This window comes from Rhinichthys klamathensis, unplaced genomic scaffold (assembly GCF_029890125.1).
Source record: "Rhinichthys klamathensis goyatoka isolate OS25496 unplaced genomic scaffold, OSU_Roscu_1.1 h1tg000048l_1, whole genome shotgun sequence".
In the NCBI taxonomy this organism is placed as follows: Eukaryota; Metazoa; Chordata; class Actinopteri; order Cypriniformes; family Leuciscidae; genus Rhinichthys; species Rhinichthys klamathensis.
Genome location: NW_026606594.1, coordinates 1,255,766 through 1,277,880, shown reverse-complemented (window position 1 = coordinate 1,277,880; position 22,115 = coordinate 1,255,766). Strand labels below are relative to the sequence as shown.

The 22,115-nt window shown below is 38.6% G+C and overlaps 1 protein-coding gene across 1 annotated transcript; it reads left to right on the top strand.

The window, feature by feature from the left end:
• The first annotated feature begins 4,116 nt into the window (after positions 1–4,116).
• cd36 (CD36 molecule (thrombospondin receptor)) lies at positions 4,117–21,790 on the top strand. The gene is made up of 12 exons (XM_056247492.1): positions 4,117–4,393; positions 5,071–5,231; positions 5,977–6,121; positions 12,932–13,078; positions 16,477–16,568; positions 16,808–16,857; positions 17,116–17,185; positions 18,859–19,043; positions 19,137–19,255; positions 19,349–19,422; positions 19,530–19,584; positions 21,306–21,790. Exons 1-12 carry the CDS (start codon positions 4,271–4,273, stop codon positions 21,483–21,485), a joined length of 1,401 nt encoding a protein of 466 aa, XP_056103467.1. The 5' UTR covers positions 4,117–4,270; the 3' UTR covers positions 21,486–21,790.
• The last annotated feature ends 325 nt before the right edge of the window (positions 21,791–22,115 follow it).

Sequence of the window (22,115 nt, the reverse complement as noted above, 5' to 3'; positions counted from 1 at the left end):
TTTTGTGTTGTGTGTTAAATAAATAAAATGTAAAAAGGTTCGGCGCAATAAGCATAAGCTTCAGCCGACACCTTTTCGGTCAAGCAAATTATTTATTTTTGTTTCATGTATGTTTGTAAATTTGTTTTTCTTTTTTGCCTTTTCCTTTGAAGTTGACCGAAATAAACTTTAACTAACTAAATAAACAACTACAAAAACTAATAATATACTTGAAACTGACACGATCAGACCTGAAGATTTGCTACATGAAACACAAGAGTGACAGTCAACAAACCGACAAAGGTAACAAACTCAACATGGCAACTAAATCAACAACAACAGTGTAAATAACAGCAGCAAATGGTCAAACAGCAGCCGTATTAATTATTCATGCTCCAGTGCTGGGAAGAAGGTGAATGGGCCTGAATCACAAAACCCTTTATAGGCCTCTTTGAGCACACACACACACACACACACAACACCTTCTCTTTTGTAAAAGTATCTGCGCACAGTACATTGCTTGAATTCCTTAAAGTTGTAAGTTATTAGAATTTATGAATAGGAAGTTAATAACAACAAAAATGACAATAATAAAGCAAATAGTTTTTATTTTGTTTTTTATTTTATTTTTAGTGGTAATGGCGTATAAGTTTTAATACTCAAAAATAAATAAGCTAAATAAATGATATTTTTAAAGTGTAGTAGACTGAATTTTTTTTTTTTTTAATAGGGCACAATAAGAAATTAGCTTTCTGTGTTTGCTAGTCCAACCAACATACTAAAATTAAGTATATTGCAAAATGTAAAAATGTGGATATTGCCAGCTGCTGTCGTAAAGAGTTGTACTTGATGATCTTTTGGTATACAGTAATCAGTTATTAATGCCATGCAATCACTCATGCAATCATTTAATCATATTAAATAGCTTATATTTATTTTTTGACTCTAGAAGCATTTCAATTGGAGTGTCTATTTTGGCAGAGGCTATTAATATTAACTTCGCCACCGATGTCTGGTTGAGCCAATATTTTTTGACCCGACCCCAACCCGAGTTCAAAGCCGCCTTTTTTCTTTTTCCCATCGCACATCAGATTGGAGAGGCGTATATTTAAATAAAAATTTAGAAAATTGGAAAAGTGGAAATAAGGTAATAGTGGGAATAAAGTGTTTATTGGATAGGTGTTCGGGTGGGTACAAGTAATGTCCCAATAAGGCAGCATCCATTTATGATTTTATATATATAATCAATAATCATACATTGAACATGTTGTTGTTATTATTACTGTTTTGTAATAGCACTACATTGGGCTGCCACTATTTGCACTAACTAAAAATAACATCTATACAACTATTTACACTTAGAGCAAAGAAAATACTGCTATTTTCACTTAGTGTAAATGGCATCCCCATGAATTAGATGTTATCAAACAATAGATATTTCACAGTACGGTGAAACCTTGTCGAGTTGAATCTTGTATGAAGTTGAACTTATAAAAAAAAAGTTGAAAATTGCTTAACTTATTTTGATGAGTTAAAGCAATGTAAAAACATATGTTGTCATAACTTGATCATATCAGGGTTTTTTTACAGTGTATTCAATTCTTTTATCAATGTCTTGGATGGATCATCGGTGTCCTAAAAAATATTTAGTCAAATAATGGTTTGAAACCTAAAAATGGTTCAATTAACTTGGTTTAAGTCCACATTTGTACTGAATCAATCTGACTAACGCTTTGTATGGGTTTTTTTCTTTTACTCCTTACAGTAACAACTGCACATGTTCAATTTTCACATATTCGCCTATTTGTTTAGTGGATATTCTCTATTCTATTCTATTCTATTCTATTCTATTCTATTCTATTCTATTCTATCCTATTCTATTCTATTCTATTCTATTCTATTCTATTCTATTCTATTCTATTCTATTCTATTCTATTCTATTCTATTCTATTCTGTTCTGTTCTGTTCTGTTCTGTTCTGTTCTGTCATCTCATCCCAGTTGTGTTTTCTCAGGTTTATGCGTTTGCCATGACCCGTCACAGATGCCAGTGCCAAACTGGACCATGTGTTCCAAGGTCGAATGAACTGTGCCCATGCCACACTGCGGCATCAACACTGCTGATGATCCTGTCTAGCTTGCAGAAAGAGATTGTAAATTCATTACACTTGCTCTCCTTGGCCGAGGCTCGGCCTTTTAATATGCAAGCATGACTGTGAGGTTAAATCAGATAAATTAGGCAATGACCTCAGACCTTGGCTTACAGTTGCTTTGAGCTGTCTGCGAAACAACTGCTTTTGAGTGAGCATTTGCATTGGCTCTCAGAGGGTTACACCTGTGTAACCACACATTTACATGCCACATGAGGGCATTACAGTTAGGCCTATATGCAAAGTATTTGACTGTCTGCTACAGTTCTGCTGTTCAGCAAAGACATAAGCCAGGTGATGATAAGACAATAATAATGATGTTCCTGTCAAAGCTTTGGAACCAAACAACAATGATGTGTTATAGATTGTTTGTTAGTTAGCATATACTAACTTCAAACTTTTGGTAGGTGTTAATTTAGACAGAATATGCTTTGGAAAAACACACCACAATTTAAAGAATTCACAAGGTTTTACTAAAAAATGTGTCTATCATAAATACAAATCTATAGGCTATCATAACTTGTAATCGACACGATATGACAATGTTTTATATTAAAATATGGTAATATTAGTTAACATGCGCTATCAATTACCATTACTGGTCTTCAGCATTTACTAATATATTTTTTAAATCTAATGTTGTATCTGTAGATGCACTGTGAAGAAATATGACCGTACAGTTTTACGGCAACTAGGAAATTCACGCTAGAGTTTGTACAGCTCGTCCGTAACCGCTAAATAAATAGTTGAACACTGCCCTCTAGTGCCCTAAAGATGCAAACTTGCAATGATTCGCCTCTTTCATTTGTAAACAGTCGCATAAAGCTCAAATGAAATGTGTACGAGAAAATACAACTTCATCCAAATTTCTTTTGCACAGAGAAGTTTATTTCTTTTTTCCAGAGCAATTTGCAGTAAATTCAAGCTTTACATTTTACAACACATTTTACAGTAAAATGTTCCCTTGAAATGACCCATCAACCCATAGGCTATCAACAAATATATAGCTTGTGTCTTAATCTACTCCGACAGCAGTGTCATGTCCGCTACATAATCACACTAAAGCCCGCAGTGTGGACAACGTGAGACCAATGAACACTAGAGGACAGTAGAAGCTAAAATTTCACACGGTGAAATATAAAGCACGTGTGAGAGGGAGGTGCAATACGAGATGTATCGCAGCAATAACTAATAAAAACAGTCCTTGAACTTTTTATTGGTTTACTTTGTGAAATGACAGTTATCTGAGCTATGTTTTTATGCTCCTGCATTTTTAAATGTTCGAGAATTCATCTGGCAACGTTTAGTCATTGCACATTTTTTTTCATTTGCTTTTGATTGGTCAATTGTGGCATTCAGTGGTCTGATATTCAATTTTATGCTATTCTATATTATATCTAGGCTATTTTATTTTTATGGCTGTCCAAAATATCCCAATTGACAAATCAGAATCAAGGATTCAGTGATCTGAAATTATATTGTATTCTATTCTATATATTCGTCTTTTAAATTTAAAATAGGCTAGGCTATATATATATTTTTTTATCGGCATGGCTATCCGAAATGTAATATTCTGTTCTATTAACATCCATTATAGCCTTCAGTTCAGTTCCTTTCATGTTCAAAGGGAGTTAAAATCTAAATTTAAAAAGTTAAAAGCTAATCATTTTAAATCCTATTAGTCTACATGTTATTATACAATGTATATTATATACATTTCTTATAGCTATTCTAAAACGGAACATGTTTTTCTGTTCTTTTGACACTTTTCTTTTGTATTTTCTGAATCTGATTCTGAGTCTTCCAAGTCATCTGAATCTTTTCGAAGTCGATATAGATATTTCACTTTTGAATCTAAACATTTGTAAACATCAGCTCTCGACTGAAAGTGACATTGGCCTTGGCATCTGTAATGCCGTGTGTTACGCGCCCGCTCCCCGCCCAGCAGTGCGTTATCGCGCGGAGATAACTCCGTCTAAACGAGGGTCTCCTCCGGGTGTGATAAACGGCAATCCAGTCCTCTATCTGCTGCAACTACAACCTTCGATCCCTGGAATTTACATAATTCCCTGGGCGACCTAATGCTCGCACCTGCCGCGCCGCCGGTCAGTGTTGGTCCAGGCTGCTGCTCGTGCTCGCCATCATGACCTGCTGTGATCAGAGATGCGCGCTCATCACAGGGGCCGTGCTGGGCGCCCTGATCGCCGTGCTGGGAGGGATTCTCTTCCCTGTGGGCAACATGGTCATTGAAAACACCGTCAACAAGGTAAGCCGTCGTTTTTGCATATCAGTATTCGGCGCACATGTGTTTGCAGATACTCCAGACAGACACGTTACATGATGAAGTTGCTGTGGAGAAATATTCTGAATATTGGTAACTAATTTAGGAACAGCCCATGTTGGGTACAACGTACTATATATATATATATATATATATATATATATATATATATATATATATATATATATATATATATTTTTTTTAAATGGGGTTTTGGGGTCAATGGCATTTTTTTATAGCTATATATGTAAGAATTTATTGATTTAGAATTTTAATTAATCATGTCAACTGTCATAATGTTTAAATTATAGGCTGAAAAGCCATTAAAATTACGTCTAATACAATTAAAATATATGTTGTATGTAAGATATTTAAACAGCAGGTTCTTGTCTTGCCTCATATTGTCAAGGTCAGTGATCGTGTGTGTTAAATAAGCTGTATTTTTCTTCTGAGGCAAAAACATTAGAAATGTTCAGTAGCATTATAGCCAAGATTGTAAGGTGTGTGTCTATACAGAAATTGACTGAAAATAAGCTCATGTTGAGAAATATTCATTGGATTGTGACAACCTGCCCCACTCTCCCCTATTTTTAAGTGTAAAAATGTATAACATAGGCTATGTATAGAGTATCAAATACCTAGTGTGTTTTGTGTCTTTAAAGGAAACAGTGTTGGAAAACGGGACTTTAGCATTTGACACCTGGACGTCTGTTGACGTAGCAATATACAGGCAGTTCTGGCTGTTTGACGTTCAGAACCCAGATGAAGTTGTAAGTCAAGGGGCCAAACCTGTGCTGGTGCAGAAAGGACCGTACACGTACAAGTAAGGCTTGTGGCCATATAGATACATATTCAATCTATACTCACGTAAACAAACCATTCTTATTTTTCTCTTAAAGAAAATCCTTGCTCTTTAAAATTTACTTGACTAGATCTCCGTCTCTTGAAGAGTGTGAAATAAACAGAAAGAATCTCAGTACATCAGACTTTTGCCAAAAGTATAGACTATTTTTGCCTACTTCTAAGACTTAAGACTGCTAAAAAAAGACAGTATCAACATAATGCACTTCAAGCTTGTTCAAAAGTTTCATCATGCTGTTGGCATTTAATCTTTGTATGTTGATACGTTTATCTGATGCTTGTCTAGTCTAAGGCAAATATGACACTGCATCCTTATGACATGTACTAAAGTATATTACTTTAGTACATGTCATAAGGATGGAGTGTCATATTTATATGCAGTATATTAATCAATGTATAGTGAGTACTGTTTAATATATAAATAATATTTCACATATTTAAATGTTATTTAATTCTATTACCTTTACATACATTATACATTTTAAATGGATTGTACATAAGCATTAATTGGCTTAATTACCAAGGATACAAAAAAAAAGTTATATAATGTGGTGATATTATATATTCTTGAAATATGACATTACTCTGTAATATGACCAGTAAAACACCACATAAGTAGCATGCTTATTGCAATTTTAAGCCACAAAATGGTCATGATGTATTTCCTAGTGGTCTGATTTGCTCTCATCCTCTCTGTTGTCTTCCAGGACACGTTTTATCCCCAAAAGAAATATCACCTTCAATGATAACTTCACTGTGTCATTTGTGCTGCCAGCGGGAGCCATCTTTGAGCCTGGCATGTCAGTAGGGACAGAGGATGACATATTCACATCACTAAACCTGGCTGTAGCAGTATGTATTTTAACAAGTATCTCTTGCCATCCCTCTCTGCCCTTCTGTCTTCCTCCTCATCTCTTTTCCTCCCTAGTTCTCCATGCCAAGTTAATGTGATGAGTAATCCTCAAGACTGGAGTAATGGCTGCTGAGAATTCAGCTTTGCCATCACAGGAATAAATTATATTTTTAAGTATATGAACTGTTATTTAAATTTGTATAATATTTCAAAATATTACTGTTTTTTTTTATCAGATAAATGCAGCCTTGGTGAACATTGAGACATACACAATCTGGTATATTAGGTGTCTTTACTATACAGTACATACATAAACACACCAAGTACATTACTTAGTACTTATTTTTTTATGTATTGCAAAACACTTTTGCTGCTGTTGAGGTGGGATGTGGTTAGAGACAGGTTTGGTAGTATGGGTAGGTTTAAGGGGTAAGGGAAAGGTCAAAAGTGTAGTTATAGATGTAATTACAGAAATTAATTACAGCTGTAATTACATGCAGGTAATTATAATAATATAAGTACAATGTAAAAACATATGTACAAAATAAGTGCATTGTATCAAATGATTCATTTAAATGATAGATAGTTGTTAAATACACCTAAAGAAAAGTGGGATCTTACCGAAAATCTTACCGACCCGAAAGTTTTGAAAAGTAGCAATGTGAACTACTGTTCAGAAGACTGATGATCAAATGATTAAAAGTGACAGTAAAGATGTTTATAATGTTACAAATGATTACTTTTCTTTTAATTTCTGTTAATTTCCTAAAAAAAATTATCACATTTCCATATATTAATATATTCCATATATTAAGTGGCACGGCTGTTTATTGATAATAATAAGAAAGGTTTCTTGCGCATCAATTCAACATATTAGAATGATTTCTGAAGGATCATGTGACACTGAAGACTGCTAGAGTAATGATGCTGAAAATTCAGCTTTGCATCAAGAATAAATTACATTTTTGTCAAGTCACCTTTATTTATATAGTGCTTTGTAACACTTTATAATAAGGTTAACATGAACTAATAATAAACTGCACATATACAGCATTTATTAATCTTTGTCAATGTTAATTTCAACATTTACTGATACTTAATTAAAATCTTGTTAACATTAGTTAACTATCATTGCACTGTGAACTAACATGAACTAACGTTAACAAAGATGAACAAATACAGTAACAAATGGATTGCTAATGGTACAGAAGGTCATAAGTCTGTCAGAGGACTTGTCTGGTTCTTGTGGTCTTTGGTGAGGATCTGTGGCGATTGTTGTCGTGTCGACGAGGCCTTCCCAGAGGATTGCCTAGTTGACAGGATCTCTGCTGACATTCAGGGCTGTGTTGTGGTTGTGTCTAGGTGCAGGTCCACCATCTGATCTGGATATGACAACGGTCACCTCGGGATAAACAGAGAGACTAATATTAGCGTAGATGCTTTTCTTCTTACAATATAACAAGTACATTGGGTGTTATAGGAAGTGTTCCTTGTTCTGCTTAACTTAATTTATGCAGCATAGCAATTCTTTAACGGATGTGAATAATAGAAATGTGATAATGTGTTTTGTGTATGCTAGGTTAAAGAGTTTATAGTTTAGATTTAAACTGACAGAGTGTGTCTGCTTCCTGAACAAGGCTAGAAGACTGGTCCAGAGTGTATGTGCGAAATAGGAAGAGGACTAACCGCCTGGAGTTGATTTTGATATTATAGGTATTATCAACTGGACATAATTTTGAGATCACATAGATGAGATGGACTATAATATGTCAAGAGCTCGCTCAAGTACTATATACCGTTACTTTTTTAGTGATATATACTTTTTAAATGAATTAAAAAAGAAACAGCTATTTTTAAATTGTAATATTTCTTCATAATATTATTATTATTATATTAGTAATATTAAAATTATATAAAATATATAAACAGAACGTCTCAGGTTACGACTGTAACCATAGTTCCCTGAGATAGGGAACGAGACGATGCGTTGACGATGCTTTGGGAACGCCCCCAGCGTGAATGCGTCTGAAGCATCTATGTCAACTAGTCCAATGGAAAGAATGGGCGGGTGACGTCATGTCCAGGAAGAGATAAAAGCGCATCGGTGCAAACCGGCATTAGTTTAGAAAATTGCCGAAGCAAGCCGATCAGAGAGATGCAGGAAGTATGGCAGGGCGACGGATTGTCTCGTTCCCTATCTCAGGGGACTATGGTTACAGTCGTAACCTGAGACGTTCCCTTTCGAGGGAACTCGCGATGCGTCGACGACGCTTTGGGAACGAGAATACCCAAATCGCCAAACTTTCAAGTACCTGAGTGTCAGCCTGTTGTCTGCTAAGCACTAAGCACCTGAGAACCTGGGGCAGCATCCAGGTCTAAGCTGTAAAACCTTACGAATGTGAGCGGTGAGGACCAGCCCGCCGCATCACAATCGTCTTGGAGAGAAACCCCAAATAATAAGGCCTTAGAGGCCGCCATACCCCTCGTAGAGTGAGCTCTGACCGCCAAAGGGCATGGCTGGTCAGAGTACTCGTAAGCAAGTGAAATAGCCTCGACTATCCACTAACCGTCTGTTTAGAAGCAGGAAGACCTTTCTTGGGTGATCCAAAACAAACAAATAGCTGGTCGGAATTTCTCTTTGGAGAAGTCCGATGAACATAAGTGTATAGTGCTCGCACTGGACACAAGAGGTTCAGCTTTTCCTGGTCCGAAGAGGTAAAAGGAGGAGGACAGAAAGCCTGCAGCACTACAGACCTCAGAGTCATGGTTGGCACCTTAGGGACGTATCCCTGTTTTGGATATAAGAATGCCTTGACCATCCCCAGTGCAAACTCAAGGCAAGTGGGGAAAACCGAAAGGGCCTCCAACTCTTTTGAGGAACGAAATAGCTAGCAGAAAGATGGTCTGCGGAGTAAGCCATTTTTCTGAAACCGAATCTAAGGGCTCGAATGGAGGCCTTCTAAAACTATTGCATGGTCCCAAGCTGGCACCCTAGTGCGAGTTGCAGGCCTCAGCCTCAATGTGCCAAGAAGGAAATGTGTGATCAGGGGGTCTTGACCCAACGATGTACCACCCACCAGGGCGTGGAAAGCCGCAATGGCCACCACGTAGACCTTGAGCGTGGAAGGGCATAGACCTGACGTAAAGCGCTCTTAGGAACGCTAAAAGAACTCGAGTACTGTGTTTACTGAACAGTTAACTGGATCCCACTGATGCTGGTGACACCACAAAGAAAAAACTCTCCATTTAAGTGCATAATCATTCATGCTTTCAAAACACTCATTCATGCTTTTATTACCTCACGCTTAGACTACTGCAATTCACTGTACACAGGTCTAACCAAATACAATCTAAATAGACTTCAGTTAGTTCAGAATGCTGCTGCAAGACTCCTCACTGGTACCAAAAAGTTTGAGCACATAACTCCAGTTTTAGCCGAGCTTCACTGGTTACCAGAGCAGTCGTATGCTGAGACGCAAACAGATCCACTTCTGCCTGGCCGTAAAACTCCCATATTTGCTCCACCGCCTCGGGGTGGAGTCTCCAGTCCCCTGGCCTCAGCCCCTGCCTCGACAGGGTGTTTGCTCCTATATTCTGGCCCCCTGGAATATACACTGCCCTCAGAAAGAGTATTTTCCCCAGGTACCACAGGAGGATCTGGTGTGCGAGTTTGCAAAGCGGACGCGAACGCAGACCCCTGACGGTTCAGATAAGAGACCACCGATGTGTTGTCTGTCTGGACAAGCACATGATGGCCCCTCAGGTCTGGGAGGAAATGTCTCAACGCATTGAAGACAGCCATCATCTCCAGGCAATTTATGTGCCAAGAGAGATGATGACTCCTCCACAGACCCTGAGCCGAGCGGCCTTCCATTACCGCTCCCCGGCCGGTGAGGGAAGCATCTGTCGAGATAGCAACTCGATGGCAAAGAGCTCCCAACACCGGACCCTGGGTTAAGAACCAGTGTTTCCTCCATATAACCAAGGCGCGGAGGCACCGCCGCGTGATCTTGATCATATGGAGTGGGTTTCCCCTCGGGTATCACATTGAACGCTGCTGCCATGAGGCCTAACAGTCTCTCGAACTGTTTCACAGTGCGTGACTGGCCTAGCTTTAGCTCTTTTGTGGCTGTGAGGATAGCAGCTACACGAGCGGGCGATAGAACGGCTCGCATCGTGACTGAATCCCAGACCACACCAAGGAAAGTGGTCCTCTGTAATGGAGAAAGCACACTCTTCTTGGCATTGAGCCTCAACCCCAACATATGCATATGCATATGTTGGGGTTGAGGCTCAATTTGCATATGAGCGAGGACGACACCTCGATGCCGAACCGCTAAGAATCAGCCAGTCGTCTATGTAATTCAGAATGCGTATGCCCTGCAGCCTGAGCAGGGCCAGAGCTGCATCTACGCACTTCGTGAATGTGCGGGGTAATAAAGCTAAACCGAAAGGAAGTACCCGATACTGGTATTCTTTGCCCCCGAAAGAAAACCTCAGGAACCTCCTCTGCTGAGCGAGGATGGAGACATGGAAGTAAGCGTCTTTCAGATCTATCGTGACAAACCAGTCCTCGTATCTTATTTGGGTCACGATCTGTTTGAGTGTTAGCATCTTGAACTTGAGTTTTTGTACTGAACGATTCAACAGACGAAGATCTAAAATGGGACGCAACCCTCCATCCTTTTTTGGAACAATGAAATAACGGCTGTAAAAGCCCGACTCTCTGTCGGGTGAGTACACCTGTTCTATAGCTTCCTTCGCTAACAGGGCCTTTACCTCTTGCTCCATTACCAGAGCCTGCTCGGGATGCACTAACGTGAGCAACACCCCGTTGTAGGATGGAGTACGAGAACCAAACTGGATTCTGTCTCCTCTCGCTACTATCTGCAGGACCCAACGAGATATATTTGGCAGTAGCTTCCACGCTGTCAAAAAATCTACTAAGGGAACCAGCCTCTCGAGGCTGGCCTCTGGTGTTATTGAGACAGCCAGCTCGGGAGCCTGAAACATACCGGCAGGAACTACCTGAACTGACTGTTTTTGAACCCCCCTCAGAGGGTGCGAGTCTGACGCAATGTCGAGTTGACACTGCGCCAAAAGCTCGCTGGAGACCGCTGTGCCCCGAAGCACCAAGGGTGGCGGGGTTGGCAGAACGGTCCCGTGAGGACACCGAGATGGAACGTGCACCGTATTCTGAGGTGTAGACCGCTCCACCCCGGTTGGGGCTGCCCTCACAGGTCACTGGCGTCAGGACCTTTTCTTTTGTGCCAAAGCCTTCTTAGCCTGAAGAACGGTCCTCAGATCCGGCTTCGACTTAGAAGGCAACCGCTTCATTTGAGAAAAACTAACATCATGTCATAAACACAGAAACTCAAAGGCCTTCACGGCAACCCGTCAAAATATAAGTTCGGTTTAACTTGACAGAAATATATTACTGTTATAGAATTTAGATTTGTCTCAATGTAATAATAATACTAACACTAATACAAATAAATTATCATTAAATTTTTTTTTTTAAAGGAATAATCAAACATTTTCTTCCATGTTTTAATTTGAACAGTAAAGCTCATTGCGCAGCACGGTGTTTGACAAAAAGTTTGTTTAATCTCATTTTAAAATAAATTAAATTAATGTTTTATGTCTTCATTTGATTAACAGAAAAAATACAACACCGAATTTGTGTGAAAAAAAAAATTCATAGAATTTAAATAATTTTAATAAGTTTAATTTGAGAAGTTTAATATTTGAATACGTTTCATGATTTCAATTAATTAGACATGCATTTGGATTACTAAAAATTGTACACCACGTATCCATAACACGCCCGCTCCCCCCCAAAAAAAAAAATCCTAGGGTAAACACTGGGTTATGGTTGGATATGATTGGTTATGGTTGGATATGATTGGTTCTTGCGATAAATCCAGTCTCTTCGCGAATCAGTCTGAATGAAAAAAATGATGCAGTTTAATGGGAAGACTAATTAAAAAGTAAGAAAACAACTCAACCATTTAGATATCACCGCTTTTTCATGTCAAAATCAATGGACTGAAAACACGATGTCTGAAATGGGGTTTACAGAGCATCATAATTGATGAAAATAAGTTCATTATTAAAAAAGCTGAACATCAGTTCACAGATAAAATACATGGTTTAAATTGTGCTTTTAGTTATTATTTTGGAATAAATGTAAAAATGCTTAAATTAACTTGATGAGATTTATACTTAATGAATATAACATTAATTGCATGTTTTCTTAGTTAATATAAAAATACAAAATAGAATTGTATTTGGTGTCTCTTTTATATGTAATGTTTATTTAACCATAAATATGTGACTACATTAATTATAACAGGGACATGAATTTACATTTTATATCTATCGATATATAGATATAAACATATATATAAAATATGTTATATTAATCTTTAACTCTTTTCACTCATGACCCTTCATATAGATTTGACTGTTCAGCATTGGTTGTCAATTCTAAAGCAAGTCAGTCATTGTTTGCCAAATCAAAAGATAAAATGTTGATATCTGCAATTATCTGTCCAAAGGCAGCACAGCACTTGACTCTGTATGTTAATGCATAACTAACAAAGTTGTATAATCATCAATCCCATATTCACTGTTATAGCTTATATTTATAATTACAGGTGACGTTCAGTCAGATAAAAGTGCTTTACAAGTAATAAATGCAAATAAACTTTGCTTGAGGTTAAATACAGTTGTTGATTTCAAGGTTTTATTATGCAGATGAATTTATGATTCCATACTTGATCAGTCTTTATTTTCTTCTCTTCCAGGGTGTCTACAGTTTACTTGATCATAAATTGGCAAATTTGTTTATCCAAAGCTCCAATTCCAAACTTTTCCAGAACAGGACTGTTAAGGAGTTGTTGTGGGGCTACAAAGACCCAATGCTGAACACCATGATGGGAGTTTTCTATCCAGTAAGGATGACAACACTTTGTTAGCAAGGCATTAACTTGCTAATAAATCACCTTTATAGCCCCAGTGATTGATAAAGTTTACATAAGTATATAAAAACGTCTAGGTTACGACTGTAACCTCTGTTCCCTGAAAACAGGGAACGAGACACTGTGTCGAAACGCATTGAGGAACGCCTCAGGCGTGAGGTCTTTAATCATTACATTCTTGGTATTCTTACATACATATTTACTTGGTAATGTCCAAATTTGAAAATGATTTTACACATTCACAACACAATAAATCTTATGTAATTGCAGTTCCCTTGCGAATGTGAACTCGCACTGCGTCGAAACACATTGGGGAACGCCTCAGGCGTGACAGGTATATGAAACTGCTATCGAATCACGGCAGTCCTATTGACCTGCGACAGCCCATGATGTCATCATCGTGCGACCCGGAAGTATAAAAGGGGCGCCTTGCAAACATGACATTCACCTTATCATCTCAAGGGACTGTTTGGTAGGCAGGCCCCGAGGCATGGCAAGGAGACGCAGTGTCTCGTTCCCTGTTCTCAGGGAACAGAGGTTACAGTCGTAACCAAGACGTTCCCTTTCGAAAGGGAACGAGACACTGCTTCGAAACACATTGGGGAACGATATACCAACGTGACCATGCTAAGGGGAGTGCATGCTTTGGCAGTGACAACTGTCAGAACCAGCTAATTCAAATGAAATGAAATAGAACCACTCACCTCACACTGGGCTGTCAGTGACCGCATTACCTACGGTCATAGCCCAAGCTACAAGCCTCACAGGAAAACCTCCATAAACGTAGTTGTGGCGAGGGGGGCGTGGTTCCGCGAGGTCTGTTACGGGAGAGAGAGAAAGGAGACGAGCGGTGCAGACCTGTGTCTTGTTGCAGTAATTGGCGTGGAGAGACCGGATATAAGCCGCTGTGGAGTGCGAGACGAGACAGAGAGGAGGACTGAGAACTCGTATGCCTGTGAGAGAGATCGTGCATCGTGAGAAGAGTGATTGTTTATCATGGGAAGAGTGATCGTTGATCGAGGAAAGAGAACTTATGTAGTGGAAAGAGTTTATTGTTTGTTTATTTTGTGCCGTAGTGAGTTACAGTGAACGCACTGTGTGCACCACTTTTGTTTATTTGAATAAACGTGTACGAGTCCCAGTCACGCCGACCCTGTCTTCTTCCTTCCAACACTTCAACCTCATCACACTGGTGCCGAAACCCGAGAAGGAAGAAGAGGGCCCGCTGGCGTCATGCAGTCATCACCGCCAGGAACGCCATTTGCGGATGTAATCCAATCGCTCGCGAGTCTGCATCAGGTACATCACGAAGCACTGCTGGGCATGAGGGATGACCAGGAGCGACGGTTCAGTGCCATCATCCAGGCCCAGCAGGAAGACCACGAGCAGTTCCGGAGCTGGATTGACCGGGAGGTTCGGGCAAGTAAACCTGCCCAGCCCACTCACGTGCCGCTCAACAAGATGGGACCTCAGGACGATCACTCTTCCCACAATAAACAATCACTCTTCTCACGATGCACGATCTCTCTCACAGGCATACGAGTCCTCAGTCCTCCTCTCTGTCTCGTCTCGCACCACACAGCGGCTTATATCCGGTCTCTCCACGCCAATTACTGAAACAAGACACAGGTGTTCGTCATTTGCACTTGACCCACTTACGCACCGCTCGTCTCCTTTCTCTCTCTCCCGTTACAGACCTTGCGGAACCACGCCCCCCTCGCCACAGTAGTTTACCGAAATGCCTACCTGGGCTTGCTCAAGGGCCTGGAACCACAGCTTCAAATTAGAAGGGGTCCCTTCTAGGGAATGTGGCTAGGTAACCCGAAGGAGTCCCAGCCAATCACTATTCAGGGGAACATACTCACCCGAAATGCCACCAGGAAGGCCTGACCTGGCCTCACTTACATTGGATACTTGGATAATATTAAATACAGCGGCAGTATGTTTAGTGGCCCGGAGAGCAAGATCTGTGGTGCGGCGCAGTTCAGCAACCGCCTCAGGGGACATCCCTGCCCCCTGGTCGAGATCCCCCAGCAGGTCGGCCTGGTACGCCTGCAACACCGTCATGGTTAGCTGGGCAGCACTGGCCTGACCCGCTGCCGTGTATGCTCTGCCATTCAAACGTGCTGTAGTCTTCAGCAGTTTGGATGGCAGGGTTGGAGCTCTCATTGTCGACGCCCGCCCAGACACGAGATAGTTCGCAAACGTCTTGTCAATAGGCGGCATCGACACATACCCATGCTCTCCGATCCCCTCAACATCAGCGAAACTAGCCCATTGATGTCGGTGGATCCGGGCAGAATATTGGTTCTTCCATGCCCTCTCGATCTCCGTGTGAAGGTCAGGAGGGAATGGAAGGCTCGCCTGAGCTGGTGGTCTATGGCCGGGGAGAAACCGATCGTCAAGCCGGCCGTGAACGGACTCTCCCCTAAATGGAACATCCACCAGCTCAGCATACATGGGGCAGGGTGGCTGAGAGGGTTCAGGATCTACCTGATCTCACCCTCATCAGCCGCCGAATTGTCTGAGAGGTTTACACCCCTCTCAAGGCGATCGGCGAGGTCCTTCTGGGAACCCCATGATGCAAGTTGCCGCTCTGCCTCAACACGAGCGGGACCTGAACCACGAGGTCCAGATGCTGAGCCCTCCTCACTCGAGAAGAGGCCCAGACGAGAGCGGAGCATTCTCAAAGAAAAACGCTCACAGTTTGCACAGGCGGCTCCCTCAAGAACCGCCTGTGCGTGCTCTTCACCCAGACAGAAAACGCACAGTTCATGTGTGTCACCCGGCGTCAAATATCTTGGGCACAGGTCAGCACACTTCTGAAACAATCAGCCCTCCCTGTGCGTTTCATTTTTAAATTTCTCTTATCGTAATTCTTCAGCGTTTACAAACAGAACAGTCCCTGAAGACGAAAAGGTGAATGTCATGTTTGCAAGACGCCCCTTTTATACTTCCGGGTCGCACGATGATGACATCATGGGCTGTTGCAGGTCAATAGGATTGCGGTGATTCGATAGCAGTTTCAGAGACCTGTCACGCTTGAGGCACCTTTCGAAAGGGAACTGCAATTACATAAGATTTATTGTGTTGTGAGTGTGTAAAATAATTCGGAAATTTGGACCAAGTAAATATGTTTGTAAGAATACCAGGAATAAGAATGTCTGATGTAATGATTTTAGACCCCATGAAATGGTTTGACAAATGGTATATTATAGCCTCGAAGATGCATTGAAAAGCCAGAAAACTCCAATTTGAACTTTTAATTCTGAAGTTTTTTAAATCAGAGTTTAAAAATGCTGGTGTTAACCTATTTGTTGTGGTATTTATGCTTTAATGTTCAAGAGAAAGTACTTTGTTTTTTCCTTTAGTACAATGACACCACCGATGGACCATACACTGTGTTCACAGGCAAAGATTTCATCGAAAAGGTAGCCACGATTGAACGCTGGATGGGTGAAACGTAAGTATGTTACATTAGCATGAAGAATATGTGCAACATGGAACATATATGTGATTCTTTGAGTTGTAACTGTTTGTTGTTCTCTAGAAGACAAATGACCCAGACCGTAAATGTAGATGTGGTTCACCAATTGTCAATAAATGTCTTTCTGAATTTTTTTTTATTTTTTATTAATCACATTCATATATTAAACCCAACATTAGTAAAACACAGACTAACAAAAAAAAACTGTTGTACAGATCACTGAGTTACTGGAATGACTATTATTGCAACATGATAAACGGAACAGGCAAGTTTACCTCTAATATATTACATTTATATTGAATTCAAATATATGGTATGACTTCTGTCCCAAAGCTGTTGGCCTAAAATTGTTGTAGATGTGTCCAATAAAGAAATAGTGTGCAGAGCTCAAAGTTTTGCATCTGTTTATTATCTAATTATAGGGCCTTCAGCACTTCCAAGTCACAATTTATTCTGAGATTTCTTTTACAATTGTACATACATTATTTAATTGTTATTCACTTTTGCATTCATATGCCAACAGATGGCTCCTCCTTCCACCCGTTCCTGGACAAGAAAGAACATCTATACTTCTTTTCTCCTGATATCTGCAGGTATTTTCAGTTCGTTCCCTATGTTCAGTAGAAAAAGTACTTAAACCACACTTATAAATGATGTCATTGCCTCATAGAACAAAATATGAAACCAAATCATCTGCAAACAGCTGTTTGAACAACATGAGGTGTCTTTTACTAATGTTAGACAACCACAATATGTCCTTCTGAACAGTATATCTATTGATTTGTCATTTAACAAACTTCAAAATGTTATGCTTGAAAACTGTGCTTATGCTAGCATTCTTTACAATAAATGCCATTTAGTTTGACATGGTGTATGACATTTATACATTACGTGTACGTGTACATGTACATATTTTATGAGGCTACTATATACAGTATTTTGAAATGTCACACATCAGCAATCTATCGATTAAAGTCCCGTTACCTCCATGATGGTTCATGGACTTTCATCTCTTCCCATCCGATTAGATTTGATTTGGAATCCTGATAAGATGTAATGAATCCAAGTGGAGGTTTCATGCGTCCACTCTTTTGTTTGTCATTACCACCAGAGGTCACTCCTTTTCTTCTGCAGGGTCAGAGATGTCAGAAAAGATTCTAGCAATGCCAACAATCCTTCACTTTCATCATAATACATCATCTGTGACTGGAGGAGATCAAAGCTAGACAGTGTCTTTTTTCTTTTAGTCACATGATAAGTGTTAAATATGTATTAGAGACCACATGTTAAGGCTTCTGAAATTTCCATGTTTTCATTCATGCATACACAATAGCTAAAAAAGCATTAAGACACTTATACACTTACAACACACTTAAAAATGTTATTGCATATACATACAGTACATACAGTTATACATGCAGTTATTGCACATATATATATATATATATATATATATATATATATATATATATATATATATATATATAGTATATACACAAAATATTAAATTAAATGGCACTTATTTTCAAATATATAGCACACTTGATCAAAGCAAAATATGTCACAAAAATATGAATGTAATATAATGAAAAAAATTATTCATATCCATTCATATACACTATTGCTTAAAAGTTTGGGGTCAGTAAGAAATTAATACTTTTATTCAGCAAGGATGCATTAAATTGATCAAAAGCGACAGTAAATGCTGTTATTTTGAACTTTCTATTAATACAAAATTTAAAAAAAGAAAAGAAAAAAATTAACTATGGTTTCCACAAAACTATAAATCAGTGGAATAGTTTTCAACATTAATAATAAGAAGAAATGTTTCTTAAGCACCAAATCAGCATATTATATTGATTTCTGAAGGATAATGTTACACTGAAGACTGGAGTAATGATGCTGAAAATTCAGCTTTGATCAAAGGAATTACCGGTACATTATATTTTAATATTCACATAGAAAACATTTAAAATTGTACTAATATTTCACAAGATTACTGTTTTACTGTATTCCTAAACAATTAAATTAGCCTTGGTCAGCATAAGAGACTTCGTTCAAAAACATTCAATCTTACCGACCCCAAAGTTTTGTGTATTATATCAATTATAAAACAAATGATATACATTCAAATGTTTAAAATGAAGACAAAAAGTATTTGGACACTTTGTCAAACACTATGATAGTGGACATATCATTAATTAATGAATTAATGTGATGAAGCACACCTTGCCCCTTTGCAATAAATATTATGCTTGTCTTCTAGGTCAATATCTGCTGTATATGCGAGCACTGTGGATCTGAAGGGAATTGATGTGTATCGGTACAAGTTGCCTGCTGAAGCTCTGGCCTCTCCAATGACCAACCCAGATAACATGTGCTACTGTACAGACCCGGTGATCACCAAAAACTGCACTACAGCAGGACTTCTCGACCTCACTGCGTGTAAAGGTCAGTGCTTTGAGCCTCTTATAAAGTCAGTTGAGACTAAAATGTATTAAATGCATTAGTCCTTCACAATTTCATTTGTGAATTTGCCCACAGGAGCCCCAGTATTCCTCTCTCTACCCCACTTCCTCTATGGCTCCAATCATCTCGTCCAGTCAGTGATCGGACTGAGTCCAAACCCTGATGAGCACTCCATATTTTTGGACGTGGAACCGGTGAGGAGCTCATTTCACTTTCTTTCTATAAAAGCAGGAAGCTTGGGCATGATATGATAATATAATGGTTAATGCATCTTGTGTCATTTGTAGATTACAGGTTTCACTCTGAGATTTGCAAAAAGGCTTCAGCTCAACATGCTGTACGGCCCATCGGATGATATTGTGTATGTAAACAGACATCACACGTTGTCATGAATGTCTGTGCGCTTTGCTAAAATTCATAAATGCCTGGCCTAACACGATTAGTCTTGTGTGTGTTTTTTTCTCACAGAATTTTGAACAAAATCACAGACCACACAGTTTTCCCTATTTTGTGGGTGAATGAGGTGAGTGCTAAGGAAGCATCTATTTAAAGTGGTTAAATCCAGCTAGGAGTCTAATAAAGAAACCAGGGGCCATGTTCACAAAACATCTTAAGGCTAAAAGTAGCTCCTATCTTCCTGATTTAGTAGAAACTCTTAAAAATAATGGGCGTGTCAGTCCTAATTTTAGGACTCCTGAATTTTTGCTTTAAGAGTATTTCGCTAAAGTAATTTAGCGCTAAAACCAGCTTGTCACTAGGACCAAATCACAAACAATCCTAAAATGGCTGTTGCTGGCAATCCGCAATCCAAACACACTAGTGTACACCATTGAGGCAACAGGCGATAGAGACTTGGGTGCTGCTGAGCCTTTTCTTCATCAATGCAATAAATATTTTGATTTATGGATTTTAATCTGCGATGGCATAACATTAAGATTAATTTATGTACAGGCAAAATTTATTGAATGATGGATTGTATTGTATATGTATATACTCTGTGTATATATACTGTGTGTGTGTGTGTATATATATATATATATATATATATATATATACTCACTACCGTTTAAAAGTTTGGGGTCAGTGAGAAATTTATTTTTATTTTTTGGAGGAAAGAAATCAACACTTAATTTGATCGAAAGTGACAGTAAAGACATTTATAATGTTACAAAAGATTCTATTTCAAACAAATGCTGTTCTTTTGAACTTCCTATTCATCAAAGAATCCTAAAAACAAAACAAAAAAACTGTACAACTGACAGACCAACAACTGTTTCAACATTGATAATAATAATAAATGTTTCTTGAGCATCAAATCCTCATATTATACTGATTTGTGAAGGATCATTTGACACTGAAGACACTGACACTGGTGATGCTGAAAATTCAGCTTTGATCACAGGAATAAATTACACTTTACTATATATTCACACAGAAAACAGCTGATTTACACTGGAATAATATTTAATACTATAACTGATTTTTGTTGTATTTTTAATCAAATAAGCGCAGCCATGGTTAGCAGAAGAGAATTCTTTTAAAAGTATTTAAAATCGTACCGACCCCAAACTTTTGAATGGTAGTGTATATATATATATATATATATATATATATAATTTATTTGTATTTATTTTTTATTCAAATATTTATCATTGTATTTTTCTTGTATATGGCATTAATTAAAACATAAAAAAAACATTTAGATTGAATTAAACCATTTAGGCCCAACTAAATCATTTAGGATTATATAAAATATTTAGGTAGAATTAAAGCATATAGATCCAATTAAAGCATTTAAGCTCATATAAAACAGGTTGAATTAAAGCATTTAGGTCCAACCAAGGCATTTATGCACATACAGTATAAGGTTGAATCAAAGCATTTAGGCCAAATAAAGCATTCAGGTCCAACTAAATTGCTTAGGTTCAACCATTGACCCAAGTCAGTAAAATCATATTTAAATATTTTTATATATAATAACAGGCAAAAGTTTATAATATATGCAAATGTGATATGTATAGTGCGTGATTGTACGCTGTGGGTTATGAATATAGCATTTAGATAGAATAAGCCCTCTCTAGATCCATTATCTCCACTAAGTACTTTAGACCCATTGGGACCAACGGAGTAATTTCTGAAATCCCACACATGGCTGACCTCTGGACCATCTGATTGTCTCATCAGAGCAGGATTAGGTGCCGCCTCGCTGCTGACAATAAGATTTTTGTCTCTTATTTGTGTTAGACTGCAGTCCTGGACGATGAGACGGCCGACATGTTCAAGAAAGAGCTGATTTCTCGAATCGACCTGCTGGAGGGGCTTCAGATCGGATTTATAGCGGTCGGCTCCATCATATTTGTCAGCTGTATGATCGGATTGATAGTGGTGTGCAACAAGAAAAATAAACTTAGTTTGATTGCATAAACAGGGAGGGATGCTTGGTGCTTTGTGTCTTTTGATTTTTGATAGCACCCTTTGGGGGAATTGTATATTGTAATTGTTATTTGAGCTCAGAGTATCGCAATTCTATTTATATCATTTATATACTCTGCAATTTTGAGGAGCAAAATTATTTACTTTGTATTTGCTTGATATTGTATCAAGTCATACTTTCAATAGTTATCAGGGTAAAATATTCTGCCATTATGTGGTCATACTGTGGTTGATTTAAATTTGAAATAGTTTTGTATGTCAGCAGAATTTCAGTAAAACAAAGAACTGTGAAACTTGGCCTCATTGTTTTTTTTTTTTCTGTAATTCCTTTCTGTACTATTTGCATAGTTGTTGCTTTATACATGTCTCAAATCAAGTTCTAGCTTCTCATGCGTAAGAACAACCACCAGGCTGAAGAACAGAGAAACAGAAGAAATTCTGGAACAGATTTCTCCGTTATACCCTGTAAATCCATACGATTTATTTTCCACTCTCCAATGGCTGCTAAATCGAAATGGGAGGATTTGTAGAATAAGAGTCCTGTGGTTGAGTGGGACACAGGGGCTTGTTTAATATTAAAAGCTGGAAGCTGGGAGCACCACTCTCTGCTTTATGAATTAT

Coding starts and splice junctions, on each gene's coding strand:
- cd36 (XM_056247492.1), top strand. CDS start 4,271: ATGACCTGCTGTGATCAGAGATGCGCGCTCATCACAGGGGCCGTGCTG. Junction 17,186..18,858: donor TTTTCTCCTGATATCTGCAG/GTATTTTCAGTT, acceptor CTTGTCTTCTAG/GTCAATATCTGCTGTATATG. Junction 19,585..21,305: donor CTATTTTGTGGGTGAATGAG/GTGAGTGCTAAG, acceptor TATTTGTGTTAG/ACTGCAGTCCTGGACGATGA.